The sequence below is a fragment of the Mastomys coucha genome, unplaced genomic scaffold (genome assembly GCF_008632895.1).
Source record: "Mastomys coucha isolate ucsf_1 unplaced genomic scaffold, UCSF_Mcou_1 pScaffold13, whole genome shotgun sequence".
NCBI lineage: Eukaryota > Metazoa > Chordata > Mammalia > Rodentia > Muridae > Mastomys > Mastomys coucha.
Window position 1 is genome coordinate 34319063 of NW_022196895.1, and position 21324 is coordinate 34340386.

Here is a 21324-nt window from a genome sequence, read left to right on the forward strand (position 1 = left end):
CATGGTGGCTTACAGCCATCTGTAATGGGATCCAATGCCCTTTTCTGGTGTGTCTGAAGACAGCTACAGTATACTCATACACATAAAATAAATAAATAAATCTTTAAAAAATAAAATAAAAGGAAATGAAACACTGAAGCATCTGTTCGCCCATTTATTCAGTCAATGTATCTACTCAACAAGTATTTCAAGTGTGCTCTGGGCCAGGCACCTGACTAGACAGGTGGAGCTCCTGCTTGCTTGGTTCTCACTGCCTCTCTCAGTGGCCTGGAACCCAACAGCTCTGTGAACCAGCTTGACAATCACAGGTCTTATAAGATGACCCTGACCCAGAGTGAGGTGATCAGAGACCCAGACCTTGCCTCTGAAATGCTTAACTTCTTCAGGTCTCATCCTCCTCATCTGTGAGATGGAACGTCACTGCATTCCAATGTGTGTGACTGTCACCAACCCTAGGTGGGACCTTGGCTGGCCTGTCTACTGATGAGAGTCAAGAGCAGTGGGCTCCCTGACGATGACAAGTGAATCGGACAATATCTTCTGCCCCCTGGTGTCCAGGAGAGTCCTACCCACCCGATACTATCCTAAGCTAGCTGTGGCTGCTTGGAAATTTCCAGGAACAAAAAAAGCCTTGGGAAAATACTAGCTATTTCTTCACTCTTCCCACCCCTGAAAAGCTGGCTGCTGTCAGTATGGATTTTCTAGTTCCAGTTCACACACTATCCTCTGGGGCCTCAATTCAGAGACCTAAACCTGCCGATAGAGAAAGACTTCCCCAGATGGGGTGTCAGGTAAGACTATTGCACAAGAAGGTCTGCTCCCTGGAAAAGGAAGGGGCTGGGGCTGGGTAGATGCGAGCTCCTCTTACCCTGTGCTTGTAAGTGTGGACTCATTTGGACCCGAGTGCCTTGTTTGCAAGTCTTCACCTCAGGGACTTTTCCTCTTCTGTTCCTTTGTTTACAATCCAGTGCCATGGTTGATATGGCATGGGCTTTGATATTGGGCCAGCCTGAGCACAAATCCTGAGCCTGCTACTACTCCCTGCTCAATCTTGGGGAAGATACTCAGTGTTTCCAAGCTTCATTCCTATGAAACGGGTATGAAAATACTACTGACAGCATTGGCAGGAACAGGGTTGGGGTGGGGTGGGGGGAAGGTCAAATTAAAGCCTAGTGCCTGGCTCATATAAATATTCTATTTACAGTCTTGCTTTCCTAACGTCCTGATTTTCTAGCTATGAAACATGTTGTTGGATCGCATAGTGGAGAGGGGTCAAGGACACACATGTCCATCATCTGCGTACCTGTCACTGTGAACCAGTGTGACCCACTCCTGTCATGACCCAACAAGAGTTTCATGCCAGGAATTCGATGGCAAACAGCCCTCACCCAGGTACTCTGTTCTCCCTTGTGTGGAGTGCAAACAGGAGAATGAGCAGCAGTTTTCCCTTTATTGGTAGGTCAGAACACATTGCCTGGCTCCCCCAAGAGCCTGCCCTCTGCCTTCAGTGTCCAGTGACATCTTTCTGTTTATGATACTACTACACTCTGGCATCTGTTCCTCCTGAGGGCCACCTCTGTATGTGTTTTACCGAAAACTCCTAGGAGAGAAACAAGCTGTCCCTGTTGTCCGTAAAGCTCAGCCACCCAGACAGACCATTACAAGGGCTGCTCTAGTCAGTTGCTTGTTAGTCCCAGACTCTTGCTTCCTCTGTGAGGAATAGCATAGCATCAGTTGCCCTAAAGTTAGGGATATCTCTGGCCAATGAATTCTACAATTTTAGAAACCAGCTTATACCCTGAGATCCTCAAGACCCGAGTGCCCTAACATTTCCCAGGGGACCCAGGTCCTGGATCCAAACACATCTCCAACCAAACATTTTCATAGATTCCTGCCACAGCCAAGGCTGCTCTCAGCTGCCTTCTTTCTACCCAGCTGTGCTTCTGAGGCCGAGGTCCCACTGGCGGCTAGGTCTAGACTGAGGGTCCTCCCGCACACGGAGAGCCTCCGCAAAGCTGCGGACGCAGCCTCCACAGGCACCGTGTGCTGCTCCAACAACATCTCTAGCAGAGAGCTCATCTCTGAGACGAACGTGCTGGCCAGGCGCGTGCCTGTTGGGCTTAGCTCGGGTCCCGGTCCGACAGTCTTGCCGAATGTCTGGAAGGTTCTTGGTTCCTCTGACGCTGCAGCATCAGGGGAAGACAAGTTGTCTCGGTAATTGGTAGTGAGGGGTAATGACAGTCTCGCCATCCAGGCTGGGTCAGGAGGACTCAGCTTGTCCAGAGCTAGACCTGTAGAGGAAGGAGGGACATGGTGAGGGTCAGATGTACAGTAGGGCAGGGAAGCCAGGCAGGGTTGGGGCTAGAAGCAGGACAAGAGCAGTGGACAAAGAAGGAAAGGGAAATGGTGGAGGAAACACTACGGTGAGGGCGGGGACGGGAAGGAAGAGGCTCTGACAGGCAAGCTCCCTGGGCAGGAAAGCTGCTGACCAAAGCAGCCGGAAGAGCTTAGTTGGAAGGAGGCATGAGGACTGATAGAATTAGCCTGTTTCAGCCTGGCATAGAGGAACCTATGGTATCCCAGCACCAGGAAAACGGAGGTGAGTCACATTAAATTTGAGGCCAGGTTCATCTGTGCTTCAAGTTCCAGGCCAGCCAAGGCTGCATAAGGAGATTCTACCTCAAAAACAAACAAACAAGCAGGGCTAGAGAGGTGGCTCAGCGGTTAAGAGCATTGACTGCTCTTCCAGAGGTTCTGAGTTCAAATCCCAGCCACCACATGGTGGCTCACAACCATCTGTAATGGTATCTCATGCCCTCTTCTGGTGTGTCTGAAGACAGCTAGAGTGTACTCGTATACATAAAATAAATTAAATCTTTAAAACAAACAAACAAACCGGAAAGAAATAATAATGATCACCTATGAACTGCTCATATATCAAGAAATTGCACAATTATCTCATTTCACCTTCTTAGACCCTTGAGGTCAAGAGTCTTCTCTCCATTTTAAGGGTGAGGAAACTGACCCTCAAAGAAGTTTGTCTAATAGGTAACCAAAACTGGGTTGGACCTAGGTCTGCTGACTTTGAAGCCCCTGATAGTCCCCAGCCCTACCCACTCTCTGGAAAGCATGCTCTTCTTGGGTGCTCCGGGAATTCCCAAGGCTTCCAGGGCCTGCTTTGTCACCACCTGGCCCAGAGCACCTCCCCCCTCACACTGCTACTTTTCCAAAGGCAGGAAATCCTGGTCTAGTGTCCAGCTGAAAAGGGACTACCGCCTGAGAATGGTCCTGAGAAAGGGGACAGGGCTGTGGCAGCAACCACGACAGCCTGGTGTTTGATGCTTAAAAAAGAAAACCTGTCCCCTAGATTCTCATGACACACCACATTTCTTTTCTCATTTCCCCAACAGAAAATCCTGTCTCCTGGGCATATACCCAAAAGATGCTCTAACATATAACAAGAACACATGCTCCACTATGTTCATAGCAGCATTCTTTATAATAGCCAGAAGCTGGAAATAACCCAGATGTCCCTCAACAGAGGAATGGATACAGAAAATGTGGTGCATTTACACAATGGAGTACTATTCAGCTATTAAAAACAATGACTTCATGAAATTCTTAGGCAAATGGGTGGAACTAGAAAATATCATCCTGACTGAGGTAACCCAATCACAAAAGAACACACATGATATGCACTCATTGATAAGTGGAAATTAGCCCAAAAGCTCAGAATACCCAAGATACAATTCACAGACCACATGAAGCTCAAGAAGAAGGAAGACCAAAGTGTGGATGCTTCAGTCCTTCTTAGGAGAAACAAAATACTCATGGGAGGAACTATGGAGACAAAGTGTGGACCAGAGACTGAAGGAAAGGCCATCCAGAAACTGCCCCACCTGGGGGTCCATTCCATATACAATCACCAAACCCAGACACTGTTGTGGATGTCAAGAAGTGCTTGCTGATAGGAGCCTGATATGGCTGTCTCTTGAGAGGCTTTGCCAGAGCCTGACAAATACAGAGGCAGATGCTCACAGCCAATCATTGGACTGAGCACAGGGTCCCCAATGGAGGAGTTAGAGAAAGGACTGAAGGAGCGGAAGGGGTTTGTAACCCCATAGGAAGAACAACAATATCAACTAACCAGTCCCCCCCCCCCCGAGTCCCCAGGGACTAAACCACCAACCCAAGAGTACACATGGAGGGACCCATGGCTCCAGCTGCATATGTAGCGAAGGAAGGCCTTGTCAGGCATCAATGGGAGGAGAGGTCCTTGGTCATGCGATGGCTCAATGTCCCAGTGTAGGGAAATGCCAGGGTGGGGAGGGGGAGTAAGTGGGTGGGGAAACACCCTCATAGAAGCAGGGGAGGGGGGATGGGATGGGGGGGCTGGGGAGTACCAAGAAGGGATAATATTTGAAATGTAAATAAGGAAAATATCCAATAAAAAAAGAAGATACAAATGGTCAATAAATATTTTTAAGTGTTACCAGAGAAAAAAAGAAAAGAAAATCCTGTCTCAAAAATAATAATTCTAGAAGCTAGATGTGTTGGCACATGTCTGTATCCCAGCACTCAGGAGACTGAAGCAGGAGGATTACTGGGAGTTCCAGGATAGAATAGGCTACACATAGATTACTAGTCATCTAGGACTACATAAGATTCTTTCTCAAATAACAACAAACAAACATGAATTCTAGCCCCAGAAGCAAAGGTCAAGGAGTAGGGGGTGGGGGGTGTAAATGTTAATGTTTATGGTAACCGCTATTTAATGTTTGTTTCAAGCTAGTGGTTTTAAATCTGTGCAAGAAGATGCTGGAAAGATATAGGGCACAATGTTAACTGCAATTCTCTGGGCACAAATGATCTGTCTTTCTTGTTTGTTTGTTTGCCTATATTTCCTACATTACCGGAATGCTACTGTTGCAATGTGAAAAGGTTATCCAGAGTGCAGCTAATCCTTTGTTTGCATTAGTGAACGATCCCCTGGTTCTTGTCTTCAGTTTTGGATGGTATAGGATGGGGGGAGTCCCCCTCCCTTCCCCCAGCCTGGGACTTTTAGTGTATGTCTGTTGTATGAGAACAGCTGGAAAATGGTATGAGTTCCCTGTGTAGTCTTCACTTCGGCTTCAGTGAGTTTATGGTAGCTAGTGAAATAGTCATCATTATCTCTCCCCAGCTACCGCGTGTGTGTGTGTGTGTGTGTGTGTGTGTGTGTTTGTGTGTGTGTTGGCTACCAGAAGTCAACATCAGATGTCTCTTTCCATCTCCTTTTATTTATTTATTTATTTATTTATTTATTTATTTATTTATTTATTTATTTTTGAGATGAGATCTCTCTTTGTAGCCCTGCTTGGCCTGGATCTCCTTAAGAAGAGCAACCTAGTCTCAGACTCACAGATATCCACCTGTCTCCACCTTCTGAGTACCAATTCTCTCACTAACCTTGAGCTCACCGTTCAGCTAGGCTGGTTAACAAGCTTCAGGGATCCTCTGGTCTCTGCCTCCCCAGCACTGAGCTTACAGATGCATCTTCATGCCTGGCTTTTACATGGGTTTTAAGGAATCCAGACTTAGATCCTCAAATTTGTGTGGCAAGCACATCCCACCCTGAGTCATCGCAGCACCATTAGCATCTCACCCTCACTTAGATTCTTTATCTGATCACCAAGTCCCCAGTCCTCAATAGCCCCAGGGCACCCAGCTCTTGAACAGCAAAGTCTTCCACACCCCTCCCACCCCTTTTTTCTTCTTCTAATGCCACTTTGCCAGATGCCTTCTGGACTGCGGGGAGGCAGGGCAGGTCAAGCATTGAGCCCGAAGGTTCTAACCACAGCTGGTCAATGATAGAATTCAGAACTGTAGCCACCAACCATATGTGGGTCCTGAGCCCTTGAAGTGTAGGCGGTATGACTAAGGACTCAATATTTCATTTTATTTAATTTCACTTCATTTAAACTTAAAGAGCCATATGCGGCCAGTGGCTATCATATTGAGCAGCACAGCTCTAAAATTTAGAGCCATATTGTCTATGTTAATAGCCATTAGCTGCATGACCTTGGGCAAATTATTAAACACTCTTGACTCTCAGTTTTTTTTTCCTTTATGAAATGAGGATAATGAATAGCCCCTTTCTCTTCATATTTTCTCCAGAGAAACTTACAATAGGTGACTTGCACTTAGAAAGCACTCTGTCAATGCTAGTTATGGTTTTTAGCCCCAGAAAGGGCAAAACCTGCCATGCCTCACAGCCAGATGGAACCCATGGAAAGTAAATCCGCTGTACAAACAGGATGAGTGGTCAGGGTAGCGCGTGTCACCTAAAGGAGGGAGATTCTACTGAAGGTGCTTGGCCGGAGGAGTCCTGCATTAAAATCCATATTATGTTTTTTGTTCATCTTTTGTTTTGTTTTGTTTTGAGACCAGTTTCCTCTGTGTAGCCCTGGCTGTCCTGGAACTCACTCTGTAAACCAGGATGGACTCTAACTCATGGAGATCCACTAGCCTCTGCCTGCCATGGACTGGGATTAAAGGTGTGTGGCACCACAGCCTGGTCCATATGATGTTTATTGTTAAAAATTAATTGCTTTGCTTTCCTCCTCTTTTCTTTTTAAAACAGGATCTTTTTTGTTGTGGTTATTGTTTTGTTTTTTGAGATAGGGTTTCTCTACGTAGCCCTGGCTATTCTGAAACTCACTCTGTAGATCAGGCTGGCCTCGAACTCAGAAATCTACCTGCCTCTGCCTCCCAAGTGCTGGGATTAAAGGCGTGTGCCATCACTGTAAACAGGGTCTTATATAGTCCAGAGTAGAATTCATCATGTAACCAAGGAGGACCTTACACTTCTGACCTTCCACTCCCAAATTCTGGTATTATAGGCATGAACTAACAGGTCCATTTAGTACAGCGCTTGTGAATGAACCTAGAAACATTCTACCAAACCAAAACTAATTGTTTTCTACTAAAAAAATTTTTTTTCTCTAGTTTCAATTAGCACATTAAGGAGTTGTCTCTTTTCTGGAGGGAAAGGTTATTTAAATATGCCAAGCGTAATGATGCAGTTGAGTTGCTACTGCCCAGGATTGGGCACCCCAGCCAGGAGCGAGCAGCCTTTGGGCAAGCCAGCTTAGCTCCTGAGCCTGTGTTCACCTGAGCACTGCACTTGATATTATGAACCTCCAGAGGACAGCTTGTAGGCTTTCCTGGTGCCAGGCACACAGACCAGGAGTGAAGTGATTGATCAGGGACTCAGCAGTAATCCCAAAGTCAAGCCTTGGGCTGTGTCCTTCTTTTTCTTTTTTTAATTTTCAAAAGATGTATTGATTCTGTTTTATGTCTCTGAGTATCTTACCTGATGTCTGTCTGGTATGTGATCCTATTGCCTGTGAAGTTCAGAGGAGGATATTGGATCCCCTTGGAATTAGAGTTACAAATAATTGTGAGCTGCCATGTGGGTGCTAGCCATTGAGCCCAGGTCCTCTGGGAAAGCATCCAGTGCTCTTAACCACTGAGGCATCTCTCCAGTCTGTTCATTATTTTTAACAATGATTTAAAAAAAAAAAAAAAAGAACCTGGGGGCTGAAGAGATGGCTCAGTGGTTAAGAGTACTGGCTGCTTTTCCAGAGGAGCTGGGTTCAGTTCCCAGCAACCACATGGATGATCACAGCTGTCTGTAACTCCAGTTCCAGGGGATTCAATACCCTCACACACATATTGACAGAGTGAAACCTTGTCTTAAATAACAATGCCTACCACCATACAACTAAATGAGCAAACAGATAAATGATCACTTTCTGAGACTGCAGGGCAAATAGAATGCTGGCCACGCCCCTCTCTACAGTGGACTGAAGCAGAACTCTGCAGCCTGGTGTACATGGGAGGAGGATAGGTACAGAGATAGCACCAAGGTGATCCTGGGGCATTCCTACCTGTATTAGGGTCCAACAGGCTCGACAGCTCTTCTTCTAGAAGTCGCTTTACAGAAAGGTCCTCCTCTGGGCTCGGGGGCCCTTCTTCCAGGACAGGTTCTGCTTGGCCACCAAGCCTGACACCTAGACCATCTGCGTCTGGGATGGTACCCCTGTGAAGAAAGCCAACGGGGTTTCAAGTGAGGAATTCCCACTATTCAGGCAGCGTTTGTCATCTATCCAAGGAACTGGTCCATAGCCTGGCTTACAGAGTCAGGATGAACTGGGTTTTACACTCCTGAAGACTGTTTCCTCTAGAATGAAATGGGAATAATACCTAGTAACTTTCCTGGGGGTTTGTAAAATGAGACTTCATAGGTAATGCATTTAATTAACACTGTGCCCTGCAACAGTGTAACCCGTAGGCACCCAGAAGAGAAAGGAAGCCATTGGGAGTGTTGCTCACTACTGCCCCCTCACACCTCCGATGAGTATAGCACGGGGCAGCATTTAGTAAACTTCTTCAATGTAGTCATGTACCCTGCACCAGCCAGGCAAGGCTTTTTTTGCCTTTCTTATTCTTCATTCTCTCGACAAGTACTCAGAACATAACCTGGCACACACAGGGTGCTTGGCAAACATATAGAATGAGTGAGCAGCTTTCTTCCTACGAAAGCCACATCTCAGAGAGCAAAGGAGCAGGACTCTGTGTGTGTGTGCGTGTGTGCGTGTGTGTGTGCGTGTGTGCGTGTGTGTGTGTGTGTGTGTGTGTGTGTGTGTGTGTTGCATCATATGTACATCTGCACCCCAGCTTCCTGGCTTAACATGGGGCCCCTATGTCTCACTGATCCTCAGGGCTTCTGATAGGAAGGAAGCTCATTTCTACAGGTGAAAAGCCTCCCCAGAGTCCCTAAGACCCATGAGTCCCATCTGCTGTGTGTTGTCCTCATTTCCTACTGTGACCCTTTCTGCTGCTCTTACAAAATCAGCTATGCGGTGCAGTGATGGCGCATGCCTTTAATTCCAGCACTTGGGAGGCAGAGGCAGGCAGATTTCTGAGTTTGAGGCCAGCCTGATCTACAGAGTGAGTTCCAGGACAGCCAGGGCTACACTGAGAAACCCTATCTTGAAGAGAGAGAGAGAGAGAGAGAGAGAGAGAGAGAGAGAGAGAGAGAGAGAGAGAGAGACCAGCTAGGATAGCAAGCTGGGAGTAATAGTGTGGACTACCCTAAGCCAGGTGCAGGCACTTGCTCATTGAGCCTTTTCAAGCTATAGAAAAGTGTCATCCCCATTTTACCAGTGAGAAGATTTTTGCAGCTTGCCTATCCCTACCCCCAATTGTTGACTAAGTAATTAAGCAAGAATTCAAATCTAGACTCATGACTCTGGAATGTATGTACCATTAAGGCTCTGGAAAGCACACCAAAAAGCAAAAGGCCTTTAAAGCTGCCCCTCTGACCTCCTATCTCAGAGCTCCCGCCCCACCCCCACCCCCACCCCAGGCAAGTAGATAGTGATCTAGAATTCCTTGCCCAAAGTAGGTCATAGAAACTAGAACTCTATCCAAAGCAAACCCTAAAACCTAAAAACAGGACTTGACTTTCCCCCTTACTTTCTGTGTAAGAGTTGGCAATAAAGAAATTCTCAGAGCTGCCTAGCTTGTTTGCAGGTTATAAGTCCCTCGTTCCAGTAAAAATCTCCTAACCCATACCTGAAAGCAGGAAGTACTTGGTGGAGCAGTCAAGAATCTATACAGATAGGCTTTGCTGGGGCTCCCCCCTTGGTCTAAATTTCCATTTGCTCATTCCCCTTTTATCCAATTATATTTTCATAGGTATTCCTGCAACGCTGAACCCAATCTTAAAAAGGGGTCTTTGGATCTTCAGTCTCAAGATTTCTATATCACATAAAATTATGATTTAAAAAAAATTGGAATGGGGCCAGTGAGGTAGATGCCTTAGTGGCTAAGGGTACTTGTCACCAAACCCGATGACCCGAGTTCAATCCTTAGTACCTCCATGATGGAAAGAGAAAGCAAAACACCTACATGTGATCCTCCATCCTCCACATACATGCTTCCATCCATTCATATGTAAAATACATGTAAAATAATTTTAAAACATTTTCATGGCTTTTCTTTTGTTCACTGGCCTATTACCAGTCTATTTCCACAGCCTCAAAAGTTGAGCCTGCAGAAAGAAAATCTATTTCTCCACTGTATAGTGGCGAGTAGGATTTGATATGCTTCTTGAGGTTTCTTCAATTCCAGGACTGCCCTACAGGCCACACCTGCACATTTATATTCTGATGTAGTAGGCCAAGAGAAAGGACTCAGTTACAGATTTCAAACTAATCAAGGAATCAGGGGACAGATAGTCAGAGGTAAGAGATGAAGTAATTTCCTTAGTGACACTGGAACCTGTAAATATCGTGAATTCAGTATCCCCAGGGCAGAGCTTCCAGAGTGGGGGATGGGCGCGGTCTGCGGCAAGAACCCTCTGGGCTGTGTTCCTAGGGTGTGCTCACCCTTCCACACATCACCAAGGCTGTAGGGAGGGTAGCTTAGGGGCCCAGAACGGACTGTGTTGTGGGTGCTATAGCCATGCTTCTTACCTGCTGCTGCCGGTCTTGGCCGAGTATTTATTTCCTCGGTGGTTTGGTTTAGGCTGGAATTGGCCCTGATGCAGCAAGGACAGCAGCTGGGAGATTTGCTACAAGACAGGAAAAATCTGTTGACTCCACACAATTCCGACCCTGCACGCTTCCTCGCCGGATGTTTCCCTCAATGCTGGTGCTTTCTTTTTATAGTTTTTCCTCTGGCTTCAGATGCTTCTGTGATCAGATAGGGGGTGGGGGGGAATGGACCTGTATGACTGAGTAAGGGACCTGGGGGAGGGTGCTTCCTGGCTTTGTCACTGCAACAAGCTCTGAGCAGCTGAAGGAGATAGCGTGGAGACCCTTGAAACCATCCCCACAAGCTCATTCCCTGGAGTGGCTGGTGGACTTTGAGGGTCAGAGTGAAAAAGGTATTTCCTGATCTTATGGTTGTTACTTTGATAAGGATTACCTTCGAACTCTACTCAAGCGTTCTGGCCAGTTTGTGTGGGCAATATGGAAGACTGCATTGTATAGGAAAGAAATGGTGTCATTTCACCAATTCACTTATTCACCCTGTCAACCAATGGCTATGCCTTTAAAAGTATTTGTTCCAGGCACAGTGTTTCTGTGGGACTTGTAAGAACAAGAAAGGGACACCCCACTTTTGTCCCTGGAAGTTCATGGTTTACAAGGAAGGCGGGGGCAAGGGGGGGCTGGAAGGGGGAGTGACAGAGACTGTATTTGAAGAGTCAAGGTCTGTAGGAGCAGAGGTCTCAAAACTATTTTGGAGCAGGCAGTAAGTGGGGAGGTACTGCTGAAGAAAAGCATCCATTTATTTTCTGTCCTTTGAGACAGGTTCTTACTATGCTGTGCAGGCAGGCTAGCCTTGAACTCTCTCTTTAGCCTCCTGAAAGGCTGGAACTACAGGCATGTGCCACCAAATTTGGCTTTCAGGCAATTCAAGACAAAATGTTTTTTTCAATTCTGGCTGCGTGCCAGGAACTCCTGCTGAGACCTAAGGCTCCACAGGAAGTCCGCCAGAGACGAGGGGGTCTAGACAGTAAGAGAAGATAGCTTCTGTTAAGGGCCAGAAAAAATGGAAGTTTCAGAAGGTGAAAGAAGTGGGGATTCTCTAGATGTCAGCCCTACACCCTGAGGTCCTGGAGAGAGCAGAGGCGGACCCAGTCTTGGCAGACTGCTTTCTCCTTGTGGCCACTCGCTTGGGAACTTTCAGGCAGATTTTGAGACCTACTGAGACTCCAGTTTAGTCGTCTCTCATCTCTGAAGTGGGTTCATATCTCCAAAGCATTGCCAGTGTTAGATATGTTGATACTAAAAATCTTCTGCAGACTCAGGGGTAAAACCCCTGCTTCTCTGAGGCTAGGACTGGAGTTTCACTTCGACTTGGGCGGGTCAAAGTCCCATAACCTGCCTCAGGTAGATCATGCTTCCCCACCAGGCCCAGAAACCCTTAAAAGGAAGCCACCTGCTACCTTTTACCCAGGTACATCCAAACTGAAGAGCCATGCCCAGTGCTGCATCTGGGCATTCAGAATCATTTCACTTCAGTTGGAACCCAAATTCTGGGGTTGGACTTGGGTTCACATTCTAAATCTGTTCCCGCCTCACCTCCCATCTCCATGGCCCTAGAAAGTTACTCATGGCTTCTAAACAGTTTCCTCAGCAGTATGGGAATGAGACTGAGGCCCCATGGTGCTTATATTTCAGTGAACTGAGGCACCTGACTCACTTGTTGATAGAGCCTGTGGTAGCACTTAGTAATTGTGACAACTAATCTCATTTGTGCCACACAATAGCTGCAGGAAAGAGACACCATCCCAAACACTTACAGAGATGGAAGCTGAGGTTCCCAGTCCTCACAGCACCAAGGCCTGGAACTTGAACTTAGATCTGACTTTTTTGAGGAACTGAACTGTCATAAAGACCTGGGTGTTGGGTATCTTTCTCTCGCCCTCCAATTGATTCCACGTGGGTACCTTTCTATCCATCGCTTTAGTGGGTCATACAGAGTGTCTGCTGTCTACTGTCATGGCCAGTGACATGGCATAAGAGTTCATTTAAAAAGCAACTGGTGGATGAATGAGAGTGAATGAATGAAGTCATTGGCTATAAGCTTCCTCTGGGTTTGCAGGGAGCCCCAGGGTTAGATTCCTAGGAGACTAGCTAAGCCACCAGGTGGTTTCCCAGGAAGGGGGCTGGGAAGCAAGCTGTGTTCTTGCTCCATGAGAAACCTGAGCTGATGGGTCCAACAGAAGTGTGTCTCTGAGGCACAGGCTAGCACAGAGAAAACTCTCTGGATGTCAGAGAAGCAGTTAGGGATATGTTAAGCACCATCCCCAAGGAGACCTCCCATTTGTGTTTAGTAAATCCGGAAGCAGGAAACAGTCACTCATCATCCCATTATTCCTCCCCTCCAGGGCAGTAGAGACCAAGTAAGCTTGGCTTTGTAATCTCCATTTTGTAGATGAAGACAATGAGGCTCCACTTCAATGTTAAAGGTCATTGCCTATGTTCTGCAGTTCTAAGCTGCTATGTTTGAACTTGGATCTGCCTAGCTAGAAGGGCTGTTTCTCCTATGTTGTTCTGTGAGCCCAGCACATAGACCTTTGGGGCCTCAGACAAGTCAAATGCTTGTCCTGGAGCCTGCGGCAGTGGTAAGTAGGCCTGACTCCTTCACAGGGAGGTTGGCCTAGCTAAGATGGAGCAGGTTTGTTGCAGGATGGACAGGCGTTTTGTGGAGGTGATAGTACTCATTTGCGGAGCATGCACTACAGGACAGACAGACACAGCTGTCCAGGCATTGCTGCCATCGACTGATTCGTTTTGTTTGTATGCAGACGTGGGAGAAGCATGCTAATAAAGTAGATACCTTCGATAGATAAGCTGAGTAACTTCTCTATGAGCCACTGGCAGGAAGAGATAGAACCGAGGCAAACTTACTCTAAGGTTTTTTATTCCTAGTCACCACCTTGCCAAGCACGCAGTAGCACATTACAGGAATTATCTGGCCTGATCCTCAGGACAACTCTACAAGGCACATACTTCTCACTGACATACCCATCTCACCACTAAGGAAACTGAGCCCCGCTGCAGAAAACTAATTAGTCTAGGATCACACAGTGATCCTGGCCACTGTGCCCTTAACTCCTGCATCACCGAGTACTGGGTGAGTCTAAGGATGAATATGGGAAATGAGGGGTGTCTAATGCTTTTTTAGTGGTCTAATTCTTCTAGGGGGTAAGGGGGCCAGAAAAAGTGCTGCCCGTGCCAGAGGTACCTGGACAGGAGGAGAATCCCCAGCAGGCTCCTCCACAGGGTTCCGTTCCGCAAAAGCAGCCACAGACAGCCGGACCAGGCTCCTCAGAATCTGATGAGGACCGGACTCTCCTCTAGGAGACACTTTGCCATTGAGATTCCGCTGTCGTCTTAGGGTTGCAGAGGATGCTGGTGGGCTCTGTGGGGCCTCCTCACTGCCTTGGTCTCTAGTCACCCTCGATATGGGGCTGCCAGGCACCTTCAGAGGCCTTGAGAGTGGTTGGCGTAGGGCAGGTGGGGACTCAGGAAGGTTTAGGTTTTCCCTGGAGGCATTCCTCTGCCTGGGATGGTTGAAGAGAAAGTTGAAGGTGTCCTGTAATACCTCCTGGCTCTCTGCCAGTGCTTCCTGGTTGCTTTGGTTACGCAGGGTCCTGTATAGGGTCGGTGTGAGGTGGAAAGGGGCCTGCAGGCAGGAGTCCCAGCCTGCCTCCATCAATGTCTCCTTACTGGTATCCTTGTGAGATGGCCTAACTTCATCAGTCTCATCCTCCTGGGCCCTAAGCATAGGCACCAGGTGGATATCTGCCTTCTGAATGTGTTTCTGGGGCCTCTTGGGCTGGTGGCGGTACATTGACTCAGCTTCACGACAGTTGTAGGCCCTATTATCCCTTTTCTCTGTCCAGCAGATAGACACGAACAAAGCCAAGAGCAATCCAAAGATGACCAGCAGTACAGCCAGGCAAATCATAGCCAGCGCTGTTGTGCTCAGAACTCCTGGCTCATGAGCAGAGTCCCTTAGGTGGTCCACACTGGTGACAAACACGACCTTCAATGAAACTTGGGTCTGCAAGGAGGGGCTGCCCTGGTCCTCTACCACTATCCCCAGATCCCACTGACTCCCGATGAGGCTGCTGGCATTGGTGACATTAATGAATAGCTGTCCCAAGGAAGGGCTGAGGACAAAGAGATGAGCATCATTCCCACTTTGAATGCTGTAGAGGAGTTCCCCATTGGCCCCCGAGTCTGCATCTCTTGCCACAATTGTCACCAAAAGGAAAGACCAGGGGCTGTGGGTAGCCTTTGGTGGTGTACCAGTAGCTGCTGGATCCATGCCACTGGCATTCTCAATGGGCAGCAGAAGGTGGCCTGTGGAGGCATTTACAAGCACCGAAAGGGTGGCTTTGCCTTCACTGAGCACAGGCTGAATCACTTCTGGGGCATTATCATTGGCATCCAAGAGGCTAACCCACACCGAGATGCTGGATTCGAGCTGAGGTTGCCCTCTGTCCTCTGCTATCACCTGGAACTCAAAGCCTGCCATCTGTTCATAGTCCAGCGACCTCTGAGCAGTGACTTCTCCTGTTTCAAAGTCAATAATGACTAAGTGAGAAACGGGGGAGTCCTTGATACGATATGACACTTTTCCATTACTGCCCAAGTCAGCATCATGAGCTCTGAGCGTGATGAGGTGAAGAGAGGGTGGGTTGTTTTCCCAAGTGGAGACCTCATACCGGCTCTTCTCAAACACGGGAGCATTGTCATTGATATCAGTGACCTGGATTTGGAGTTCCTTCTCAGCTGATAAGGGCTGGGGTCCTTGGTCTTGGGCATACACAGTGAGTGTATACATGGGCCACTGTTCTCTGTCCAGTGTGGCATTGGTGAGCAGCATGTACGAGTTACCATTAGTCCTTTTCAGTCTGAAGTGGCCCAGCTCTTGATTCAGCCAACAGTGGACTAGACCATTGTTTCCTGAGTCCAAGTCATTCGCACTGACAAGAGCAATGAAGCTGTCCCTGGGAAGATCTTCTGACACCAGTGACATCTGGGAGGCCCATGTGATGTGGATGCTTGGGGCATTGTCATTGACATCCAGAACTTTGATGAGAACCTTGCAGTGGCCTGGGATGGAATTGGGACCCAAGTCCCTTGCCTGGACATCTACCTCATAGGCAGGATTCTTCTCATAATCTAGGGGTTGGCGCAGAATGATCTGGCCTGTCTTGGCATCTACGCCAAAGGTGTTCATCACCTCTGGGGACACATGCTTGCCAAAGAAGAATTCTATTTCCCCATTGGGTCCTTGGTCTGGATCCGTAGCAGTCAGGTTTATGAGTAGAGTACCTGGGGCAGTGTCTTCTGGGATTTCTAGTGCTAGTGAACTCTCAGCAAACACTGGACTATTGTCATTGGAATCCAAGACATTGACCTTGACCATGCTGGTACCCGACTTAGGGGGATTCCCATTGTCATAGGCAGTCAGCACCAGATCAAAATATGAGTGGACTTCCCTGTCTAACTCCTTTACCACCACAAGCTCTGCATGTTTGGTCTCATCAGGGCCCACAATAACATCCAGGGCAAAGTGCTCACTGGGTGACAGGGAGTAGGAATGTAAGCTGTTAGGACCGGTGTCTTGGTCAAGAGCTCTGTCCAAGGGGATTCGTGTGTGCAGAGAGGCACTCTCAGAGATTTCCAGCTCCTGTTCATCTTTGGGAAACTCTGGCTGGTGGTCATTAATGTCCAGCACTTGAATCTCCACATGAATTAGAGCAGAAGCCCCTGTGGCAAGCACATCAAAGGACACCAGGCAGGGATCTTGCTGCCGACATAGCTTCTCCCGATCCAGCCGGCTGGAAGTGCTGAGCAGGCCGTCTTCAGGGTTCATCTGAATCGGCAGTGCCTGAGGCAGCTGCAGAATCTGGAAGGTATCTCCTGCCTTCCCACGCCTCTCCTCCACTCCTGGTTCTTGGGACAGTTTCCCTATCACTGTGCCAGGAGGTACTTCCTCTGTCACTTGGAATTTCACCATGACAGTGGCCACCTCCTGACAATCCCCTGAAATGAACAAGTAGTTTCCTGGCCCTAAGAGCCCTAGCACGAATGGCAGAAGTAGCATCATGCTTACCGGAGGGTGGGCTGGGCTGGAGTTTTTCAAAGGCAGGATTTGTCCCCAGTAGTTCCTGAATGGCTCGGTCAGCCTGGATCTCCCACTTCAGACCTGCTGGTACAACTCTGTCCCATAATTAGAAGATGCTGTAAGAAGCAGGATTCCCAAGCAAGGCCATCTTCGTGGCAAGTGATCTGAGAGGTCCCAGAACAGATAAATTGCTAGAAGAGAGTCCTGCTCCACTGGAGCACCAGCTGGTCCACTTAGCAGTGATGGACAAGTACCGGTCTGAGAGAGACTTGACCTAGTAAGGCAGGATGTGGGGATTTGACTTCCAAACAGTTACTAGAGTGGGGAAGCAGAGAAGCAGCTTTTTCCTATGGAAACCCCACCTACAGGAAAAGGGAGGGCTGCGAGTTTCAATGGCAATTAGAGAAAGAGCATTTCCTGTGAGGCCTAGAGGCCTATTGCTGAAGAGGATGAGGCCAGGGCTCCTGGGACAGGCTGGGTGAGAAGGTACTGTCTATTTGGCAAGGCAGCCAATGAGGGACAAGGAATCACTGCTTAGCCTAGTGAGCAAAGAACTTGACCTATGCTGATGTCCCTCTAGGGCATGTCAGACTCCCCATCTCTCTACTTCATCTTTTTTTTTTGCTTGCCTTCCTCTCTCATTCTTCTGTCTTCTGCCCCTGTCCTTTTCCTACACTTGCTGGACTCTCAGCCTCAACGTTGCCCCCGTGCTTGTCTCTCTGAAAAGCAGCTCTGATTAGTACAACAGCCACAAGAGGGAAATGGGCTCAGATGCTGACTCTGCAATTCTGACATCTAGGTCTGCCGGGACAAATGACTTAACCTCTCTGAGCTTCCATCCCTGCATCTTCAGGGAGGGGTGGGGAGCAGAAGCATTGGCCTCTCTGTAGGAAGTTGTGAAATGATGTTTACAGTCCCTTGGCCTGGTCCTGGTCCCAAGGGTAAAGTTACTGTCCCCATGGCTATCCCACCTGGGGCTGGAGCTTACATTAGCCATGGGGTAGTTTCTGTTCACACAGACCCCTGAGGGTGCCAGTGGCACTGCTAGAACCTGTCTGATCTGACTACAAGGCTCCCTCCCGCTCCCTTCCTGAGATCCTTGTTCTCTACCATGAGCCATTGTTCTCTGCATCTGGACCAATTTGAGTCCCTGTCTGGGGAACCCCCCAGCCTTTCTTCCTCTGTCTTAACCTTTTCACGGTTCCTTCTCCCACACCTTCCTCTCCCTTTCATCTCTCTTTCCTCCAATTCTTCTCACCACACTTTTGTTTATGAGAGTCCTACGGAACAGCAGCTGCCTTGCTGCCTCCACTCCCACCCCAAGACATGATAAGGTGACCTTTCCCTCCCGTTCACCTTCTCTTTCAGGCAGGGGAGGGGCAGGTAGCTTGCCTGGCCTCTTGACTTCTGCTTTCCCCCCTAGTATGCTTCTTCCAGTATTCATTCAGCCTGATGACCCAGCCTTATGTAGGCTTTATTCTGGAGGTCTGTAAAGCATTTGAAAGTGTGGAAATTAAGGTCAATTTCCCAAAGATGGGTGTCTGTTGCTGAGTCCTTGGGGCCAGTGATGCCCCATTTGGACACAGTGACACCACTCAGGGCTTGTTGGCATGGAGACCCATGGCAGTCAGGTTGGGGTGGCTGAAGGTTAGCCATGTGTGCTCCCTCCCCCTCCCTTTGCCCTTTCTTTCCTTCTATCCTGTGTTTCCCTCCAGCAGTTTGCTTAGTGGCCTCACTGAGTGCCCTAAGCCATGGCGAGGGTCCTGAATCCATAGACCATTTCCTATGATTCAGCTTGAGGGACCTCAGAACCCTCACAGACTTAGAGCCCAAGTTACTTGAGTCTCTGAGCCTTTGCTTCCTTTTCTGACAGTGTGTTGTCATCTATAAGATTATAGTAAGGATGGAAAAAAAGCAATTCAAAAGAAAGGCCTGAGTGTGGGGCCCATCAGAAAGCACTCAGCAGGCAGGACCACTATTTTCTCCTTCTCATCTTGCAGGTTTAATGGCTCATATGCAAATGTGAAGCCATTTATGCCTTTACCTTTCTGGTTTTCTCCTTCTCCTCCTTCTCCTCCTTCTCCTTCTCCTTCTCCTTCTCCTTCTCCTTCTTCTTCTTCTTCTTTTTCTTTTTCTTCTTCTTCCTCTTCTTTTTTCCTCCCCTGGTCTGGTCTATCTTAGCTCTGGATGAGCAAGAGGCAGGCTGTACCACAAGGAGAGCCATGTGGTCCCCTTCAGAGCACAGGAACACAGTGGGTGCTCATTGGCCTCTGATGACAGTATACATGATGACTTCACTGTCTGACCCTTATTCATCCTACTACCGCACCAGGCAGAGAAGAGACTGTGACCCCCAAAGTGCTTCCAGTCAATGAGGAAGTAGGGGAAATGAAAGGGTGAGCTCAGTGTGGTGGCTGAAGACTGTGGCTGGAGAGTCAGCAGCAATGCCTCGGGCGGAGCAGGTGCTCCCGGGTGGATGGGAGTAGTTAGCTCACTAAAGCAAGGGAGAGAGCAAAGAAAAGCAAAGAAAGCAGATCAATGAGGCACGCTGGGCGGAGACCCCGGAGTGGACAAGCTGGTGAGGCACGCTGGGCGGAGACCCCGGAGTGGACAAGCTGGTTCCTGGCGCTGAGTCTGAGGGCTGTATGAAGATGGGACCAAGACCACTGGGTGATGAAAGGCCTGGGTTCCCACACAAAGGACCTACAACTTGTTCTAGAGAAGAGCTTTGGGAAGACCGGTGAAATCAAACATGACTTGCCAGCCTACATCCTGGGTGGTTTACTTATATCCTCTCATTTCGACCCCATAGCCAAGTCATCAGGCTAATGAAGAACACAGGAAATTTGTCCAAGATCCTACAGATTCGCCTTCCAGAAAGCCTCTTCCACTGCACCCGGGGAGGTAGCAGAGAGAGGGGAGGCCATTGAGAGTCTGCAGGAGGGAGAACCTGGATGCAGAAATTGCTTCCAAACTGGCAGTGTTTCCAGAATGCCATCTGGTGGCCAAAGGCAGAGAACAAAGCAGAGACACAGAGGGGACAGTCACCAACCCTGGGGAGGGTTCGTAGAGCTATGGTGAACAGAAGAACATAACCAGAAAAGATAACACAAACAATAACACATCTCTTCATAGGTGACCCAGCCTGGGTGTGGTGGCATAGGCGTGTTATGCCAGCAATTGGGGGGTAGAGGCAAAAAGATCAGGAGTTCCATGTTATTCTTGGCTACATAGCAAGTTGGAGGCCAGCCTGGGCTACGTGTGACCCTGTCTCAATAGAGGAACAACAGCAAAAGATAACTAGTGCCCAGAAGAATGGAGTTCATGATTTTATGTGTTACTTATATTCTTGAAAAGAAATTGCTGTGAATATTTAGTAATGCTATATAAAATTATATATAATAAATATGTGTGCTCATACATGCATATGTGTGTTATGATCCAGAATTAAAAAAAAAATGGACTCACATCATGAGACTCTGAATGTGTATTGCACATGTGTTTTGCTATTATTGCTTTGTTTTGGTTTTGGGGTTCTTTTGTTTTGTTTTTGTTTTTGTTTTTGTGTTTTGAGGCAGGGTTTCATTGTACAGCCCTGGCTGTACTGGAACTCACTCTGTTGACCAGGCTGGCCTCGAACTCAGAAATCTGCCTACCTCTGCTTCCCAAGTGCTGGAATTAAAGGCATGTGCCACCACTACCCAGCTTGAGGATCTTTTTTAAGACAGGGTTTCATACCGCTTAGGTGGACCTTGAACTCTCTATGAAGCAAAGGATGACCTTGAGTTCCTGCTCCTACCTCTACCTCCTGAGCATTGCAGTTACAGATACCTGCTGCCATTCACAGGCTGTTATATGTGATTTTGTTGTTGTTGTTGTTTGTTTTTCTAGACAAGGTTTCTCTGTATAGGTCAGACTATCCTGAAACTCACTCTGTAGACCAGGCTGGCCTCAAACTTAGAGTTCTGCCTGTCTCTGCCTCCCAAGTGCTGGGATTAAAGACATGTTGTATGTGTGGTTTTATTTTTTAAACTGTTGTTATGTGTTTGTTTTATTGGCATTGGTGACATGAAGTGAAGCCACCCCTTGGAAGTCCCAAAGATTTGTGAAACAAGACATCATACTGTTCACAGTGATTGTCTCTGGGAACACAGCCTCCATTTTGTCCTTTTCTCTCCTTCCTCCTTCTGGGTGAAGCTGACCTTTAGCAGCAGCTGTCTAAGGATGAGCTGTCACTGGAGTTTGTCCGGAAAGACTTCATTTCCTTGAATTTGGAAAGAAGTTTGGAAGGAGCAGAGGTAGTAGTTGAAATAGCTTTAAAACAGCTGAGCAGAGCCTCCCTCAGGTCTTACAGATTCTAAGACGAGGGTCAATGAAGGCTGGGGCTTGATGTCTTTGCTCACCCCAAGCCTTGAGGTAAACCATTATTTTCAGCAGCGAGGAGCTGAGAGGAGAAGTGAGGAGGGTGAGAACCAGAAGATCTTTTCAGAGCATTTGGAACCCCCAGGGCTCACACTGGTAAGACACAGCATTGACTGTGGGACAGCTGGAGAAAGGCTAAGCCCATCCACTCAGTATAGACATTCTAAGAAGTCTGGCCCTCTCATTGGCTCTTCCTGA

General features: G+C 48.0%; 1 protein-coding gene across 1 annotated transcript; it reads right to left on the reverse strand.

Annotated features, from left to right (window-relative positions):
- Window positions 1–140: 140 nt before the first annotated feature.
- On the reverse strand, window positions 141–17001 carry Pcdh12 (protocadherin 12). The gene is made up of 4 exons (XM_031365530.1): window positions 13807–17001; window positions 10524–10621; window positions 7932–8083; window positions 141–2291 (listed from the first exon to the last, which is right to left on the reverse strand). The coding sequence occupies exons 1-4, from the start codon at window positions 16684–16686 to the stop codon at window positions 1882–1884; spliced, it is 3540 nt and encodes a 1179-aa protein (XP_031221390.1). The 5' UTR covers window positions 16687–17001; the 3' UTR covers window positions 141–1881.
- Between the last annotated feature and the right edge of the window lie 4323 nt (window positions 17002–21324).